The 18,301-nt window shown below is 44.2% G+C and overlaps 2 protein-coding genes across 2 annotated transcripts in view; one reads left to right on the top strand and one right to left on the bottom strand.

Moving 5' to 3' along the window:
- Positions 1–4,224: 4,224 nt before the first annotated feature.
- TCP11L1 (t-complex 11 like 1) lies at positions 4,225–12,494 on the top strand. Its single transcript, XM_062494788.1, has 9 exons — positions 4,225–4,390; positions 6,557–6,689; positions 7,919–8,039; positions 8,714–8,934; positions 9,982–10,118; positions 10,551–10,744; positions 11,065–11,246; positions 11,879–12,051; positions 12,259–12,494. Exons 1-9 carry the CDS (start codon positions 4,237–4,239, stop codon positions 12,492–12,494), a joined length of 1,551 nt encoding a protein of 516 aa, XP_062350772.1. The 5' UTR covers positions 4,225–4,236.
- Positions 12,495–15,533: 3,039 nt separating this feature from the next.
- Positions 15,534–18,301, bottom strand: part of CSTF3 (cleavage stimulation factor subunit 3) — a 47,625-nt gene continuing 44,857 nt past the window's right edge. Inside the window, exons 18-21 of the mRNA XM_062494371.1 lie at positions 18,027–18,180; positions 17,542–17,636; positions 17,361–17,421; positions 15,534–16,414 (exon numbers count right to left, since the gene is read on the bottom strand). Coding sequence (XP_062350355.1) covers positions 16,212–16,414; positions 17,361–17,421; positions 17,542–17,636; positions 18,027–18,180 — 513 coding nt within the window. The 3' untranslated portion in view covers positions 15,534–16,211. The remainder of the gene's footprint in view (positions 16,415–17,360; positions 17,422–17,541; positions 17,637–18,026; positions 18,181–18,301) is intronic.

The raw sequence follows: 18,301 nt of genomic DNA, 5'->3' as shown, positions 1-18,301 counted from the left end.
GTTTAATTATAACAACAAAGTAGTAATAAGTGTTACAGCCACGTGTGGTAAGCTGTTCTTAAAAAACACAATCCTGTGTCAGACTCTTAATGATGTCTGCTGCCAGGGGACAGAGTGTTTCTCTGAAATGGAGCTGAAGGACTTGGTGTGCAGCAGGACAACGTTTTACTGTGGCCTGATAGGGGATGGAAGAAAAAAATGTCAAAACCTTCTTCTAGTTAATTAGAAAGGACTTCTAAAACTAGTCAGTTCCTGAAAACTAGCAGGGAAGTATAAGCCTTTACCGCAGCTATAGTGTTTAATTTGAACTGCAAAGCTTTTATTATAAATGCGCTTCCTCAGGAAAACTGGCTTAGCTCACACACTGGGGGTGGAAATCCTCAAGTCGTGGTGGAGTTGGATGGGTTTGCTCTTCAGCAGAAGCATTTTCCCTTTCTACCTCCTGCCTGCTGCAACACCTCGGTTAAGAGGATGAGATTCCTATCCCGGAGCAGAGCTGCTGCTGCCTGTGGGCACGGCCTGCTGCAGGGCGAGTGCCGAAGGACACAGCTCTGCTCCGGGGCCGGGACTGCGCTCGGGCTGCAGAGAAGCGAAGGTGGGCAAGGGTCAGCAACAGGGTCAGCACGCTCCTTCCTCTTCTTAGGCTGATCCAGCTCCTCCGAGGACCTCAATTCCTCTTTGGAGGATGTCGCACGGTGATCTGTATAAGGTGCCTAAGGACAGCACGGGCAGTCTAGGACGGCGCTCGCTGGTTGCTGGGGGGTTAATCTGACTGTGAGCTGGGGCAGACCCCGATCTCCCCGTCGATGTCCGGGCTGCGGGGGGCTCCGGTAGGGGCTGGGACCTGCCCCTCGCTCGGTGCCGGGACCGCGGTCCCTCAGCCGCCCTGCCCGGTCCGAGCCCGCAGCCGGCGGGGAGCGGCCGGGCCCTCGCCCCGCCCCGGGGCCCGCCCTCCGCTGGGTTTGCGGCGCCGGCCCAGCCCCGCTCCGCGGCCGCAGGAGGGGCCGGGCCCGTCCGAGCCGGCGGCCGCGGCGGCTGCTCCGGGGGCGGTAAGGCGGGGCGGCCCGGCCGGGGGAGGCCCAGGGCGGAGGGAGGTGGTGGTGCCGGCGGCGGGGCCGGGGGTGGCGGGCAGGGCCGGGCCGGGCAGGCACAGCACCGCGTACCCCCCGCTCGGCCCAGCAGCCCCCCGTAGGCCACTGATGAACCCCGGAGCTCCCGGGCCTTGCCAAGGGAAGGTGTGGCCGGAGCGGCGGCGCTGCTGCCGGGCCGGTGGGGATAGATGGGGACGATGCCATGTGTGCTCCCGGTAGCGAGGAGCCTGGGAGGGCCTCGCACACAACGGGCGGCGGAGGGGAAACAGCGGAATTTCACAGCATCCCTTTTAGTTTGGAAAAGGGACGGGGGGACAGGCTGCGGCTGCTGGTGGGTTAGAAGGGAAAGCAGGTTGTGATGTGGCAGGTGAACGGGGGGAAGAGCGGAGCTGAGCGCTGGAGCGGCCTGGGGAAAGGCAGCCCGGGGTGTTTGTTGGGGCCGTAGGTCAGGGCAGCCTCCAGGCGCTGCCTCATCCATGGGACAGCGCCGGGAGCGAGGAGCAGCTGCTCCAGCCTTGTGTCTGTGTATGTGTGTGTGTGTATGTGTGTATGTGTATGTATCTGTGTGTGTATGTGTGTGTATCTGTGTGTGTATGTGTGTGTATCTGTGTGTGTATGTCTGTGCTCCAGGGAAGCACGGCGAAGTTGATTTAGTGCCGGTGCGCTTCGCGTGATTTGAGGACCTGTAATGAAAAAGAAGCTGTGGAAAATGTTTTGTTTAAATTTTAATTAGTTGCATTTCTGTTTCATTAAAAATCAATGCAAGGAAAGTGCCAAGAAGCAGACTTTGCTCTATTAAGAGTCAGAATTGTTTCTGTGAAAGGAGGGATGATGGTCGTGCTTCTGGAAGAGGTATTGTCAAGCTTGTTTACCCAGTCGAAAGGGGATATGTTCTGGATGTGTTCTGGCAATAACAGCAGTAATCCATCAGAAAAGAGCAGACTATTGCAAACTAAACAACTAAACCGACAAGTGTGCCTGTTTACCTCATCTGCTGAGCAGTCATTTGGTAGAATGGCCCAGGGGTTTTAATACCTGCCTGCCATAGCTGAAGTAAGATTTTTCTAAAACAAATGGTAATTAAATGAAACTTGAGCTGTGTTTGAGACTGTAGCTCTTGAGCTGCCATTTTATGGAAGGCAGCACTTCAGGGTGTAGTCTGCTGGTTGGAATGATGTCCTGCTGGGCAAATGTAGGGGTAGGAATCATCGGACTGATGATCTTGTCCCTGTCATTTATCTTCTGTGAGTCCTCAAGCGGCTGAACTGCAACCTCAGTTTCCCCTCTGTTAGTGAGGTTTATTATATTTCTCTGCTTTTCTCGGGGTAGTGAGGATAAAGTACAGTGGGAGATTGCAGGGCAGTAGGAAGCCTTGTGTACATCAAAGACTTAAGTGGGGCTTGGTTGAGTCATCTTTGTGGTTCAGATATGACTTCAGGAGGATGCTTTGTGGAAGAGAATGGATGGGAAAAACAGCCATCTAGTCTGGAATGAATGTGGAAGCCTTTATGTTAATGCTTTTATCCTAGCCAAATTCAGCAGCAGATTTCTCTCTCTCTTTAACCAGTCCTATTTTATATTGCAACGGTTGCTATGCTCTTCTCTGGGAGCAGTCCTTTTATTAACAGAGCTCCTCATCCTCCATCTAGCAGTGGAGTGAGTCTAACAGTACCTGTACTGGTGCCTGTGTGCCATTTACCCCAAGCTTTTCATGCTGCTTTCTCTTCTAAAATAGAAATTACATAGTGCTGTGGGCAAGTGTTGCATGCTGTTAATCTCTCATGCATCAAGCAAGATGATGATCCTGAGTCATTGCTGTAGAGCAAAACTGTGCCTTACATGCCCTGAGCTTTCCATCTGTCCTGAGGAATCACATTGTGCAATCAATTTAAGCACTGGTGGAGCAGGCTTAGTTATTACAGCTGTTGCATGAAAATAAATCTGAGTGCTGCATTTTATATTTCTACACTGTTGCTTGTTTCTGCTGCCTCCTCTTCAGTGTAATTTTTGATGCTGTATTTTCTTTCAGTAGCTGTGGGGTGCCTCTGGAGAGTGTCTCTCTTGCTGAAACCTTGGTTTATTTCAAAATGTGAAAGTGGGGATGGTAGGATACTTGGGGAAAGAGGAAGTTGTTTTTCTGAGAGCTTTCATTCATTTTGAAAGCAGACTCTTCCTGACTCCCACATCACAGAACATCTAAGTTATTTAATTTAGAGACATCATATGCTCTTGAAGAGATTTCTGTAAAACTAAAGCCTGAGCAGCAGCTTCCTGCATGATGGTTTTCAGTGGTGGATGTAGAAATTAGATTCTTTATGGGGAAATCTGAGAATGAAACAAGTGAAGATAAAGAACAGTGAGACTTGGTTCTCTACTGGTAGTTTTTTCAATGTAACTTTAAGAATACTGCAGGTATCTGCAATGTGATGTAAATATCCTTTAATATGTAATGCCCAATAAACCAGGATTTTAATTGCTATAACTGTTCTTTACTGTCTTAATTGAAAAGCCTGAACAACTGTGATATTTTATGCATAAATCAGGACTCTTGAATGTAATGAGAATATGGGAATGGAATTTTACATTAATTTCTCTCTAGCTCTTTTGCTGCTTATTAATGCTTTTGGATGGCTCAGAGGGAAGTTTTTGATTTGTGAGCAGTTGGGGCAGAGCATAGTTCAGGAATATGTTATGCTCAGGAAGATTTATTGCTGTGTGGTAAGGGAACGTTTTAATCTTTTGTAAAACATGTTTGTAATATTGTTCTGAAGGTGTTTTTCATGGTTCTCTTAAAGCAGGAATGCAGTGCTAGGAAAGTAAACAATGTCTTTTTCTCTCATCTGTGTCATTATGGCAAGGGAACAGTTTGAGATTTTTGAGAACTGACTGGGACTGCAGATTAAATAAATGGTAGCTTTGTTGAAAGCATCCCGTTTTGTGGAAGATGGGAAGTGAGTCACTGAGTCCAGGTCCCCTGCCATTACGGGGATGACATCATATAACTCCTCATAAGAATTCTTTCATTCTTAATTTTTTTTCCTTAATCAAGAGGACTCCTGGTGATATTTACCCACTCAGCCGTGTCAGAAAACGTTTATTCATTCCCTTTTTCATATTTTTTCTTTTTGTAAAGAACCAGCTGAAAATGTCTCAGAATCCTGACAAGCTAAATTCAAGTGAAGAAAAGCTGAGTGGTTTGGAGGATGATCAGGAGGAAAACTTGGACAATTCAGATCAGTCTGTCCGAAAAAGAATACGGCAGTGTGCTCCAGGGTCACACAGAGATGAGACACCAAAGTGTAAGCAAAACTGCTTTATGAAATACGGTAAAAAATGGTCAATTCTATAATTGTTGTTGGAGGCAATCCTAGTGTTTTGTTGCATTCTGTGCAAGTTTGACTGTCTTGCAGTTAAATACAGAGTGACTCTTGATGACAGGCCTTTAAACTGTAACACTTTTCTCCCTTTTTTGTTTTCCTAATTGTACACACAGTGTGTACATTTTCTTAATTGTACACAATGACCACGTTGCTTTGAGCCACATATATCCTAAATATCCTGGTGTGTTTGTGCTCTTGGAATGGATAAACACCACCCCAGTGTGTTCCAGCTAAACTGATTCTGCTGTTTGCCTTATCAGCTGAACCTTCTGCTTTGCTGCAGCCCTTGTTACTACTGCAGGGCAGAAAAGGCTGTTATCAACAAAGGGATGTCCTGTCAGCCCACTTACAAGATAGATGGAAAGTTGTATATTTAATCCTAATATTACTTCCATGTAAGCAGGACTGCATATTTTTCCTAAGGCGTATTTTTCTATGCCATTCTCCTTTTAACATGAAGGTGCAAATGCAAATATGGGAGTCAATATTTCTGACAAATCTGTAGATAAAACCAAGGAGAAGTTGTCTGGCTCCAGGGATTCAATTCAAAGAAGCAGAAGTGCTCAGGGTTTTAAATTTCTACAGGGAGTGGCTCAGCAGTAGGATGTTGTTTGTTGCATTCTTTTTATTTTTTAATTGTGTTTGTTATGACTTGAGGTTTAGGGTGGTGTTTAGTTTCGTGCTACTTGGAGATGTTCTGAGGGAGTTTCTGTTCCTGTGCCTTGCTGGGTGCCTGGTAGAAAATGGGATGGTTGTATGGAGAGAGGCTCTGAACACGTGGAAGTAAAAAGCATGGCACAGTCTAGCACTGCACTGTAGCACAAAGAAGTGGTTTGGTCTCAAGCCCTTCCCTCGTGTAAGGGAGCAGGTATGAGAATGAAGTGATGTGATTTAGGAGCAGTATTTGGCCAATGAAAGAGTCTTAGCTCTCCCCACTGCTGAAGTGAAGTCATTTGGCACTCGGACAAGAGCACTGTGGGCTTTGCTGTCTGCTGGTTCTTCTCAGAATATCAATCCTTGCTGTGTTCCCAGAGTCACTATGCATGGTTAAGCTCCAAGCAAAAGGAAACATGGATTTAGGAGGGCTGCATGAGAAGAGCAAGGTATTAATGAAAAATGAGCACATTGGAACCCAGCTGTATGAACTCAGAAGAGCTCTGCATAGCAGAAAAGTGATGAACACTTACTTTTGAAAGCCCTTTTCTATGTGATTACTTAAGTCCAATCAACATGGATTATCAAATGAGGTGGTCATAATTGTTTGCCTGAAACATTTCTCTGGGAGCCCAGCCTGTGAAAATCCCTGCTTGGTTTCTTTCACTTTGGGATTAGTATGCTGCTCCTATGCCTGGACTGTAGCTGAAGTGAACAAATGGAATGGATCCATCAGGGCACCCACTCTTTCACTAACCCAGGGCCCAGTTTGAGGCTGCTGGCCTATCCTGGTCAGTCCCAAATACCTGCCAGGGGAAGAGCTCTTAAGCATTGCTACTGCTGCTGCTGATGTCCTCTGTTGTTTGGGTGATGGCCTCTGGGGGGAGAAAAAAAGTTTGGAGGAATGACATTTGCATTGGAAGCAGTGAGAATAAGTAGCTACTGGTGTGCTGCTGTTTAACAGTGATGTTGATTGTTTGTCGACTGCTTTAATGATGAAATCACTTCCTTGTAAAACTGAAATGGCAATATCTGCACAATACTTGTGGAAGTAATATGATGAAAATACTGCTGTTTGTAATTATTTCTTCTTACAGGATGGAGAAGGATGCCAAGGTGCTATTAAGCCATCCTAAAGAAGTATTGGTTTGTGTGGGAGGTTTAGTTTGGAGATGGTTTTTAAAAGAGTTTGATAGAAGCAATTGACGTACTGAGTCCAGAATATCAAGTGGGATCCACTCCTTGGTTTTTTGAAATACTGCAAACCTATGTCATCCATCAGATGGGAAAGGAAGGGAAGGAAAGGAGGAGAAATCTTCAGCTGATGCTGTCATTTCACCCTGTGTACTGTCAGTAAGGTGGAAAGGGTCCAAAAGACTCTTTCCAAGGGCTTTTGTTGAGACCTGTCTGACAGTGTAATTGATGTTGCAGCCAGTTCCTCTCGTCCTGTGTCAATAGAAGAGCTCATGGAGACAGCCAAGGGAGTCACCAACATGGCACTGGCACATGAAATTGTGGTGAATGGAGACTTCCAGATAAAACCAGCTGAATTGCCAGAACACAGGTAAGGCTGGTACCAAACAGGTACCTAATTAAAATCGTGTTTGTAGAACTGCAGAGCAGCTCTAGGGGATCAGGCAAAGGCTCTGGCTGGTGTCTTGTCTGCCAGTGTCTGGGAGGAGGTGGGAAAGAATATCAGATGGTGGTAACTGTGTAGTGCTGCTTCCCCAGGTGTGTGTGTGTGTGTGTGTGAAAGGTGAACCTCTTGGATTAATTGGACATGTGTGGTGCAAATCCCAGAGTGCTGTAGTTTCTGTTGTGTCCCCTTGCCCCAGGACTGAGGCTGCAGCCTTCCCAGTACCCCAGTCTGGCTGCAGATGTAGGGAGTGCTTTTAGCAGTTTTTAAGCTTTCACTCACACTATGGGAGTAAGGTGAAACTGATTGGTTTAGCTTTTCCTGTCTGCTTCCTTAGGGATATTTTGGGAAGAGAATCCTGTGTTTTATTAGGTTAGTCCTTGCTCCTTTCAGGTTTGAAGCCTTTCCTCCTCTGTGTGAGTCTACAATAATTGTGTGCCTTGCTGAGAGGGGAGAGGGAGAGCAGAGCAAGCTTCATCTTCTGTTCCTCCCTCTCTCACACACAGCGAGGTGTGGCTGACAGCCTCTTGGCTTGATTTGGGATGTCACAGAAGGAACTTGGTCCCCATTGGGGCCAGTGTTGAAGTTACACCTGGTGTAACAGGAACTGTCGGTGTTTTGAATTGGGAATTGGCACTGAAGCAATGGAATTCATTTATTCTTTTATACAAACTGATCTGGGCCTTTATCTCAGAGTGGGTGCAATACTTAGGCAGTGAAACAGAAGATTTTGTGTCAGGAAAGTTACTTAATTTCTGTTAGGTTTGCTAATGAATTTTATGTAGTGGAATTTATTTTACTCAGTGGGGCCTTTAAAAGGAGCGTGATCACTGGTCTTTTGAAGAAAAAAACCATATTTTTTTGTTTTCTTCCACTTATCTAGATGTAGCATGTGATAAATACTTTGAAGGATTTTAGTTTGTAGCCACCTTTGCTCATGTGCAACCCTGTATTAGGACATAAACCATTCCAAACCCTGTGTCCAGTTTATCTTGCTTTTGTGAGTAACTTTAAATGACAGGTCTCTGTTAATCACATATAGTTATAAATACATTATATTAATATTATTACATGCTGTGCTTCAGGAGCTGCAGGTTATCTTTGTGAGGTATCCTATCAGAGACCAGCATCATTCTTTTTAGCATGTTTATTCACAGCTTAGAGAAGAAAGTCAGAGATATTGTGCATAAAGCTTTCTGGGATTGTCTGGAAGCTCAGCTAAAGGATGACCCCCCGACATATGATCATGCAATTAAGCTACTGGGAGAAATTAAAGAGGTAAGATAATGTGATATGAAGGGAAATGGTGCAATTTGGGTAGCTACACTGATAGGAATGAGCAAAAGTGGTTGGAGTTTGGCTTTTCGTAAAAAATCCTCATGTTCTTTTTCATTACTGTGAACACATACAAGCTTTACAATCCTAGAGGAGAAATCTGAATATAAAACCAAATGCAAAACCACGTAAGGTGGTTAACAGGTAAGTAATTCCAGTTCCATAATTCCAAGCTTCCTTCATGTTATGGCACTGGCATTAGCTATGGAATCAGTGAGATGTTCCAACACTGGGCTGATAAAGCCACGCACAACAGTCCGAAGTATGATCTATGGCACAGAGGATTTACCTCTTAGTAACTTCAGTATCACACAGTGTGAGGTGAAACATTTGGTGAGTGGTTAGTTAAAGAAAAAAAACCAAAAAGATAAATTCAGCGACTTAGTTGTTTAGATCACTGGTAGTGTTCAAGGCCAGGTTGGATGGGGCATTACACAAACTGGTTTAGTTGGAGGTGACTCTGCCTGTGGCAGGGGTTTGGAACTAGGTGATCTTTAAGGTCTCTCCTGACCCAAACCATTCTATGATTCTGTAATTCAGGTGGTTCAGTAATTGTTTTGGTCCTTTTGGTCTTTGATACGTAGAGCTAATGCACTGTTAAAAACTTTCTGTTTCAGAGTCTTCTGTCTTTCTTGTTGCCTGGTCATACTAGACTGAGAAACCAGATTACAGAAGTTCTTGACCTGGATTTGATAAAACAGGAGGCAGAGAATGGGGCCCTTGACATTTCTAAGTTGGTCAAATTTGTTATTGGGATGATGGGGACTCTCTGTGCTCCAGCTCGAGATGAAGACATTAAGAAACTGAAAGATATTAATGAAATAGTTCCTCTTTTCAGGTAATGAAATGTGTTTATTAGTCATGTTCAGAGTCTCTTAAATAATTTTAGAGGTTTGGGGGGGGTGCAACTTGCAACTCCTAGAAAGCAAAGAGTGATAGGAAAAGGATACAGCTGTGGGTGTGAAGGGGAGAGATGCTCTAGGAGTCATTAACAAGGACTATCTCTGATCTGGTGAGTTGGAATATTTGTCAGGCTCCTGCATGTCACTGAAGGACATTTGCTTAAATGTCAAATGCAAATGAGCTTTCAGGTAGCAGATGAATAGTCAGCTTGTATCAGAACTGAATGTCAGTGGAAGGTGAAAAAAGCACACAGGAGCTTAGAGGAAAAGCATTACTGGTTTCCATCCAGTTTGTCCTTTCCTCCCAGTTTTAGCTCTCTTTACCCCACTCCCTGTGCAATTCCCTGCCAGTTCTAAATGGGGTGTGTGTTCCACATCTGGGAGCACCCAGGCTTCTGCTTCACCACCAGGTTCTCAGTGGAACAGCTCAAGGTCTCAATAGTTGGGAGAAGCTTCATTAACCTTGTTGTTTTCTCATTTGAAAAGCTTCCAGGAGTTCAGGACTGACTTGGCAGAAATATTGCCAGTAGGAATTAGGTTGCTTTGAAATTAAGGTGTTTTTCTTTGGTGTTTGTTTGTTTGGTTTTTCTTTTTTGCCCCTTGGGTCTGATTATTCACTTCCCACTGAGGTTGGCTTCCCAGGCTGCCAACAGCCATGGCATACAATCTTGGAAGCCCAGATGTGTTTTCATGTACAATATTCCACATCCTGGGAGATAAAATCGATGTAGCTAGTGAAGTTAATTCCATGGAGAGCTCTTTACAGGAGAGCAAGATTTGTTTCCCACTTGGAAGAGGCACATGCATGCATGCATGTACATACTTGCTCCAGCTTTCTCTGTCTCATGCTCTGAAGTTGTTAAGCTGTTACTGTTTCCCATGCATGTTTTTGTTCTTTCCTTAGACAATCTGTAATAAATCTTGTAAACAGCACCTCTGAAACATCTGCAGTCTTGAATAACTTTTTCTGTTTGTTTGTTTAGAGCAATTTTCTCTGTATTAGACCTAATGAAAATGGATATGGCAAACTTCGCTGTCAGTAGTATTAGGCCAAAATTAATGCAGCAGTCTGCTGAATATGAAAGAAGGAAGTTTCAGGAGTTTCTTGAGAAACAGCCAAGTATGACTTTGTTCCTTTCTTTCTTCCCCTCTGACCTCCCAGTAAACTGTGTGTCTTTGCTTGTAGATCATGGAAAGAACTCAGATATTTTTATAAGTCCTAGAATTCATATGGTGAATGACAGCTTGTGCCCCAAAACTATGGCTAGAAAAAAATCTGCCGGAGCAATAGTGCTGCCCTTGGTACATTCAGTTTAATTTCAATACAGTGTAGGGCATGATTACCCAGCATCATCTCACCTCTGATTTCCTGTAGCTGTGTGGTTTTGTTTTAGACGTTCTGCTGGATGCAGTAAATGAAATGCATGTCACACCTGATATCATGGGCATTAGTCATAGTAACTAATGGGATTGTTTGGAAATTATTGGTGGAAAAACCTAACTATGAAAAGGAATTTTCCTAACAAGATTTTTTTCCCCCCTGCTCTTTCAGATTCTTTAGACCTTGTCACAAAGTGGTTGCAAGAAGCAGCAGATGATCTTACAAAGCTTGGACATGAAATGTTGCCTCCCCACTGTAGTGATGGTGCCACTGGTGGAGCTTCTGCTTTGTGCTTCACTGCTGTACAAAATCAAGCCTATCTGAAGCTCCTGAAGTGGGATCACATGAGCAGGCCTTTTCCAGAAGTAGGTATTTAACAGAAAAAATGGTTCTGTGTTTGTTCCATTCCTCTGTTCCCAGGACACAGCAGAAGCTGTTTGGATTTGTAGGAATGATACACCTACAGCACTAAACCATTGGTCTCTGACTGGGAGATCTGGCAGCTCTAATAGGTGCCTGTGTTTCAGTGCTGAAACCTGCTTAGCTGGAAAAGAGGAGTCAATGCTTTTCTTTTTGCTCCTGGTGCTGGCCTGCTGTTCCCTGTGTCGTTGCTGCTGCATCCCAGTGTCCCTTCCCAGCCCTGCAGACTGACTCCATGCTGTGCTGGCTCCCTCCCTCCTTGCAGACCGTGCTCATGGACCAGACACGCTTCCTGGAGATCCAGCTGGAGCTGGAGCAGCTGCTCGTGGTGGGGACAGTGCTGCTGGTCACGTTCAGTGCAGCAGGCCCAGCACTCATCGATGTGCCTGGATTTGCTGAGAAAATCAAAACCATCGTCAAGGTGCTGCTGACGGGAATGCATCTTCCGTGAGTATGGCACAGCCCTGCTCTCAGGGGCAGCTGCAGCTCTCTGTCACCCTGGGGGATGATCAGCTTGAGCATCTTTCTGGCTGGGGACTGCAGGAAGTGCAGAGGAAGTGGTGAGGGCTTCCTATGAGCCCAGGCTGACGGTTTTTCTTCAGCTTACTCACACAAAGCTGTCTTTTCTTGCTGTGCTCTTTCATGATTTGTACAAGCTGCTTTTTTCAGACTCTGTTTTTCATGGTGCCAGGCTGGCACGGGAGAGTGCCAGCAGCTGCCCCTGCTCAGAGTTTGGGCCAGGCTCCCCCAAAAACCTGAGTGTGGCACAGTGAGCTGCCTGCAGATTTAGTGTTTACACCTACGGGTTTTGCTTTAGTCAGAGTTGTCCTCAGGCAGAAAGTCAGCTCTTATGTATATGAATTGTTCAGGCTTGAAGTCTTGAATGTTCTTCTACTTCCTTGCTTTAGATCTCAGCTTCGTTTTTCATGTATATATATAATTGTATTAATCTTTAAATTGGCATTATGCTTTTCCACTACATTTGATAAATAAGGCGGCTCTACTTGAATGGTTTGTTTTTAAAAAGTGGAAAAACAGTGAGTAACTAATACAGTTATGCTGTACCTCATGTTTTCTAGCTCCTTTAACCTGAAGGAATCCCTGGCCACTGTGGGGGAGAAGGTATGTGCTGAAGTGAACAGCTGCCTTTCCCAGCATGGCTTTACCCCGTTCTCCGCTGAGAGAGAGGCTGTGCTGAAGGGACAGATCCAGGCAGTGGCCAGCCCAGATAACTCCATCTGCAAGCTCATAGGTAGGTCTGGAGGGTGCTCTGCTCTCCCTGTCTGTGGAACTGGGGCTGGGAGGTGTGCAGGGCTCCTTTCTCCACCTTGCTTCCACATTGTCTTTCCAACCTGCTCACTGTTTTCAGGCTTGTTGCACTTTACCAGACTAACCATGAGGTTACTGTTTCTAATTCACAGTCTCATTTGAAAACAAACCAAACCCATTTTTTTTCCAGATTCTCGAATTCACAAGTTTCTGGAGAATTATCTTGCATCCAGTCACCAGAAATCATTGCCTGCCATTCCTGGAGGATTAGGCCCTATTCAGAGGGAGCTGGAGGAGATTGCTGCCAAGTACATTCGTCTTGTCAACTACAACAGAATGGTCTTCAGCCCTTACTATGATGCAGTCCTTGGCAAAATACTGACTAAGGAAGAATCCCAAATTGTAGGGAAGTCAGAAGAATCATAAAATCAGTCTGTGTGCTACCAATACAGTATTGTCAGCTATTAAATAAAACTTGTACCAATATTTGTCTAGGGAAACAGCTTTCCATGTAAATACTGGTTCCTTTTAACCCATGTGTGGTGACTGATGAGGGAAGGACAGGACATGCAAAAAGGTTTCTGAGGTAAAAGATGAGAGATGCATTTCTAATATAATTATGCAACCTGAGGGGGGATATCATAGGAGTTTTCTGGCTGCAATTTTTTAGATTTTTGAGCTGATGATAGGTGGGGCATGTTTAAGAACCAAACTTTGTATTTAAGTGTCTCATTTTAGGGCATTTAACTCTTAATTTACAGTGAACTCAGTTTAATTTATCCAGAGCTGATCAGCAATGGTTCTTCCCAGAAGAGGTGATTCAGGTTTTAAAAAAATCTAAAGAATTAATAAAGCTAAAATTCTAAAGAAGAACTTTACCAGACAAAACACCAAGCCAAGCAGCACTTTACTGTAACATTATGGTGAGTATGGTAGGCTTACTAGTTTTTTCTGTATTGTACTGCATTTTTAATAGCATTTTTTTTGCTGTTTACCTGCAAATGTTGCAAAACATAATATATTTTTGTAGCAAATTTTCTGGTTATTGGGTAACTGTCCTCTGCTATGTACAGTACTCCCAAAGGTGGCAATCTTATAGATTGCAGCTGTATTTATATCTTGTAAAGATTTCGGAAAGGGCAGAGCTAAAATGTTTTGATAAAAGTGGCATTTCTTACCTTTTTTTCCTAGTGATTTACTCCTTTTTAGGTGAAATACTAATTTTAAAGTAAATTGTCATTTGCAGAAGGTGGATTCAAAGTGTGTGAAACTTTTGGCTGAAAATTTTGGTTTTTTTTTTAAAAAACTGCAATAGGAGATGGTTGCATATTCAATCATGTTTTCAAAAGTATCTGGGAAATGTAGAGCACTGTGGGCAGTATAAGTGATTTTAATGTACTGTGAGAGGTGAATGGTTTGATGTTAGTTTGAATATGCAGAGAATATTTTAGTAGATTTTTTCACTTTGTAGAGGTGTTTTTGAAACTTAGAATATTTGTAGGTCTTGAATTTATTGAGCTATGTGTTGTATAGAGGAGAAGAGCCACTGATCTTACATTGCAATCTCAGGCTCAGCTGGGAGGTAAGTGAAATTTTCCTCTGGTTGAGCACAACAGTGTATTACAGTAATCAATATTTGATGGTTTTATGAAAGCAAAGTTTGTAGCTAAACACAGTAAGTGGCCCAAGTATGAAGTTGTCCAAACCAGAACGTGCTATCTTTAAAAAAACAACCAACAAGGTATGTGAAGTAAATAAATAAAGGGATCCTTGTATTACCAACAGGCAGATTAATTTAGGAATCATCCAAAGTAACAGAAGCACTTGTAGACAAGCACTGGATTATGATGCACTGTTTATGCCTCCCTGTCTAGTTTCCTTTGAATATCAGCGTGGATAAAGCTGCATCAACTTTGTGTTTGGAGGGGATGGAAGAAATAAGACCTTTTTTATATATTAGCCTATGCAACTCTAAATCAAATCTTTTCTCATTCATTACAAACCCCCCTTCCCCAAGGAAAAAAACCAGCAAAACCCTGGGAGAGTTCATCAGCTCAGACAAGTGGTTTTTCTCTTGGCCAAATGTACTCGGTCAGTAAAATGAATGTCTTTGAATCCTTCTATGAGAACTCAAAACTGAGGTTGGTTAGCCAGAAAAGAGGGTTCTGAGTAGGGTCCGTTTCATTGTTTGGTTCAGTTGAGGATTCTCAGCTTGCTGGGCTTTGCTATGAGAGCAGGCTCTGCCTCACAGCACAGCCCAAATCTCGGCAGCTGCAGCAACTCGGCCTGTGCTGAATGAGCCACCAGAACCATCTGTGCTGGAGACAGCAACATGGTAACCGAGGCCGAGCTGCTTTCAGTTTTGTTAAGTGATAGCTGCACAGTTAGAAATCGGGCTGTTATTTTACTTTTCAGAACCACCTAGGAGCTGCCTTTAGAGGCAGTTTCACTGACAAGAGTTTGATAAGGTGCAGGACAGTCTTGAGGGTGTGGGGAGGAACAGCGTGGTGAGACAGGTACCTAGAAAAGCCCTTGAAAGGTGTGTGATTGATGGCAGAGTGCAGGGCACTGCTTTAGCAGTGGACAAAATCCTAACTGAGGAGATGGCTACTCTCAGGGCTGGGGTTCAGCATTCAGGGCCCAGGAGCCCCTGCTCCAGACATGGCAGCAGGGACTGTGCTGCCATCAGTGCTGGTATTGCTTGCAGGGTCCATGCAGGGAATCCCATCTCTCCTCACAGGAGGGGCTTGATCCTCATTTTCATGTAGCAGAAAAACCCTACAATAAGGGAACACTACTCATCTGTGGCTCCACTCTCACCTCCAGGGCCCACCCAGAAGGAACAAATTCTCCTGGCACAGGTGCTGGGGGCCTTTCACCAGGAAAGATATAAAGGAACTGCAATAAATGCCCACAAAGCATGGTAATGATTCTCCCAGGTTGTTCTTCTTAATGAGACTGTTGGAAGAACAGTTTCTCTACATCCTCTCTAAAAGAAACAGGGAGGTGCAATTGAGTGGCAGAGCAAGGAGCACATTCCAGGAGGGCTGGGGCCAGCCCCATGTCCATGCAGGGGTGCTGCTTCACCCCTTGCCCTGGCAGACAGGAGCCCTGGCTGAGACAGCTGTGCTGGGGCTGCAATGACTTTCATTTGCCCCAGGCTCTGACTGTCCTGTAGTCCAAGGGGTTCTTAGGATCTTATCAGAGTGCAATGCCAAACAGCCACTTCCAAGTGAAAAGCTGGAGTACACACAGAAACTGCTTGGAAAGCTCACATAATGTTATTTTAGCTTGTTCGAAGATAACAAGTGCAACGCTGTAGCTGATGATTAACATTTAGCTTGGCACATTACATGGAAGACCAGTGCAGGTATCCAGGACCAGGCTCTGTGAACCAGTGCTCCTGGACTACCTCCCTTGAACTGGGTTAGTCTCACGATGTTGTCGTCTTCAAACACTCCTGGAATTACAAGAAAATATGTGCTGTGTCCTCTAGAAAATGGAAACCAAGGCTCATTCTAATATGTATGCTCTGATCAATTTCCTGTGACAGTATAATTAGCATTGCTTTTGAAGTGGCTGAGTAATATTTAAGAAATACCTTGTATTTGAATAAAATTAGAATGAGGCATGATGTTATGGATATCCTTTTATTTTAAAGGAATGGTTTTTTGTTGGCTTTTTTTTTTTTTTTAATTTTCAACTACAAAACAGACTCCTTACATTCTGCCATAAATAAAAACGAACAATAAGGCAGGACACTACATGAACAAACTGAGAACAACTGTTTTCCAGAGAATGTGAATTAAAAATGCTTCACAAGTATAAGCCATCCAGTTTTTAAAATAAAACTGTTGAAAACCCACAAGAGTTCAAGTGGTAGATGTGTACACCCTCGAAGAACAAAATACAGTTTTGACATTTTGCACTTTTGGTTTTGAAAACCGAGTTTTGTTCAGAGCACATTCTAAGGTTGTTCGGGCTGTTTTCAGATCAAGAACCATATGGGAGAAGAGGCACCACAGTAACAAAACCATTTTCAAGGATTTTTTTTGTTTGCAACTGTCCCTTTTAAATGCTTGACTTTTAAAAGACTGATTCAATGCAAGTCTTTGTCTGTCACAGCAGAACTCCAAACTTGTTTCACCGGATTCTCTTTTGCTGTCGTGCTCTGTAAATGTCATGTACAGGGGGAACTACAGATCCTTTCTCCTCATCGTCATCAGAATCCTCATGTGATCTTTTCACAGCCTTGTTGAGAATGGTGTTGTTTTCCACAGGTCCATTGCCTTCCACAGCTATTTCAGGCAGGCCGCCTGTGATTATCCGTACAGCTTCATCAACAGCTTCAGGAAGAGACACAGAACCACTCAGTGTGTGACACTCAGACCCCTGACCAGCAATCAGCACCCCAGCACAGACACCACCCAGAGACACCCTGGGGACACTTCTGCAACATGAGACACTTTTCCTGCCCTGTTCTATAAGTACTAAGTCCCAGCTGTCTGAAACTCTGAGCTGTGGTGAACACCAATTATAAAGGAAATGCTGCTGCTCCAGCCCAAGCCCTCCCTTTACACAGGAATTGAGGTCATTTGAGAGCTTCAATAAAACAGGAAGGCCTTTTGGGAATCAGGGTAACTAGTTCATGATTCACCAGAAAGGCTGCAGAACAAGTCAGTTTCTGCTTCTCAACAGAGGAAGCCTCAAAAATACCCTGTAGAATTTAAATAGATATTTTAGTTTCACTCAAAGAAATTAAATCCTACATTTCTTTCTCTGTGATAATTTTTTTTCCTTAAAAGAGGGGTGAAGAGCAGAATATTATCATCTGCTGCAGGATCTGTGCTGTTTCTCTCGTCCAGAACTCCCCTTCTTTGCAGGAGCTCAGAAAACACTGCCTGCAGCTTGTGCCCAGGCACTGCAACAACGTGCACTCAGAGTTGTCCCCACCAATCACCTTGCCATGCTGCAAATTTGCAATTTCATGTTACAGTTGCAATGCTGCTGGAAATGCTGCCTTCAAAGGGTATTCTCAAAATCTTCATTTCTTTCTTTCAACTGATACCACCAACATATGAAAAGAGCAGGTGGTGATCTGCAGTTTTTTGCCTTTTACCTCCCTCCAGGTAACTGTGCAAACATCTCTGCAGATTCCAGCCCAATCTCCTCTGCTCTTAAACACTAATTACAGTCTGTAAATGAGGTCTGGGTTTTAGACTGCAATATCCATATGTAAACCCAAGTCTTATGCAGCACTGGCACAGCCTCCAGAGAGAACAAATAACTTACTGTCTGGCAGTTTGCATCTTCTGAATATCTCCATGAGCTCATCCACTTGAACAAAGGGACCCTGATTTGTTACCAAAGGAAAAAAAAAGTTCAGAAGGTTATTTTCAATAACACTGTGGTTCTGTCATGACAGAATGTCTTCCACAGCTTTCTGAAATGTTCAGGGTTCTTTAAAACAAACCTGAAAACAAATAGGAGGTGGCAGGAGCTTCATGAGAACTACAGCTGCTGGTGGAACAGGAAATACCCCGCCTGGGACAGGATGTAAACCTGGAGCTGTGGGGAGAAAAGCTGGGTGAAGCCAGTGCAAGACAGCTGGACCAGAGCTGCTTTTGCACTGCACTGTTATTTGATACAAGTAATTAGTACCCTGTCCCCTTTGCCTCTACTAATTCCATATTGTTCACTCAGCTATCTGCTCTGTGAGCAGTGTGTGTAACAGCTTATTACCATTTACCAGACTCCAAACTCCTTGTACTTATTTCTATGTGACCTTGGCATTAATTAAAACACACATGCCTTTAGCAGCCCAGTGAAATAACAGCCTAGGAGTTAAGTAGAGGTTTAGATGACAGGAGTAGGAAAGCCTCTGATTAGGCTGGCTGAACACCCAGGTTCCTAACTCGCCACAGGTGAAACACAACCACTTCCCAAAGCCTGACTTACGTGCTAAGTGCCTTGGCTGAAATGGAATCATCTGCTGAGTGTCTGGTTTGGGATATTCAGGTTTCCTGTCGACTTCATCCTTGAGGACAGGCACGATGGAAGGTGCAACCACAGGGTCTGGAATTATTGCTGCTAGCTTGGCACGGGAGACATCCTGTGAAAGCCAATTAGAGAGTGCTGAACTTGGCAGGATCACATTGCTCACTTCAACTACAGAACAAAACCCCACTGCACCAGTTGCTTATTCTCACTTTGTCTTCATTATCATTTCAGAC

Source organism: Cinclus cinclus, chromosome 6, assembly GCF_963662255.1.
Source record: "Cinclus cinclus chromosome 6, bCinCin1.1, whole genome shotgun sequence".
Classification (NCBI taxonomy): domain Eukaryota; kingdom Metazoa; phylum Chordata; class Aves; order Passeriformes; family Cinclidae; genus Cinclus; species Cinclus cinclus.
The sequence above is the reverse complement of the archived record's forward strand: the minus strand, read 5'-3'. Positions and strand labels throughout refer to the sequence as shown.

Excerpts from the sequence above, each read along its gene's own strand:
- TCP11L1 (XM_062494788.1), top strand. The coding sequence starts at position 4,237 with ATGTCTCAGAATCCTGACAAGCTAAATTCAAGTGAAGAAAAGCTGAGT. Across the intron at positions 10,745-11,064 it reads TGAGCAGGCCTTTTCCAGAA|ACCGTGCTCATGGACCAGAC; the intron begins GTAGGTATTTAA and ends CCCTCCTTGCAG. Across the intron at positions 12,052-12,258 it reads CTCCATCTGCAAGCTCATAG|ATTCTCGAATTCACAAGTTT; the intron begins GTAGGTCTGGAG and ends TTTTTTTTCCAG.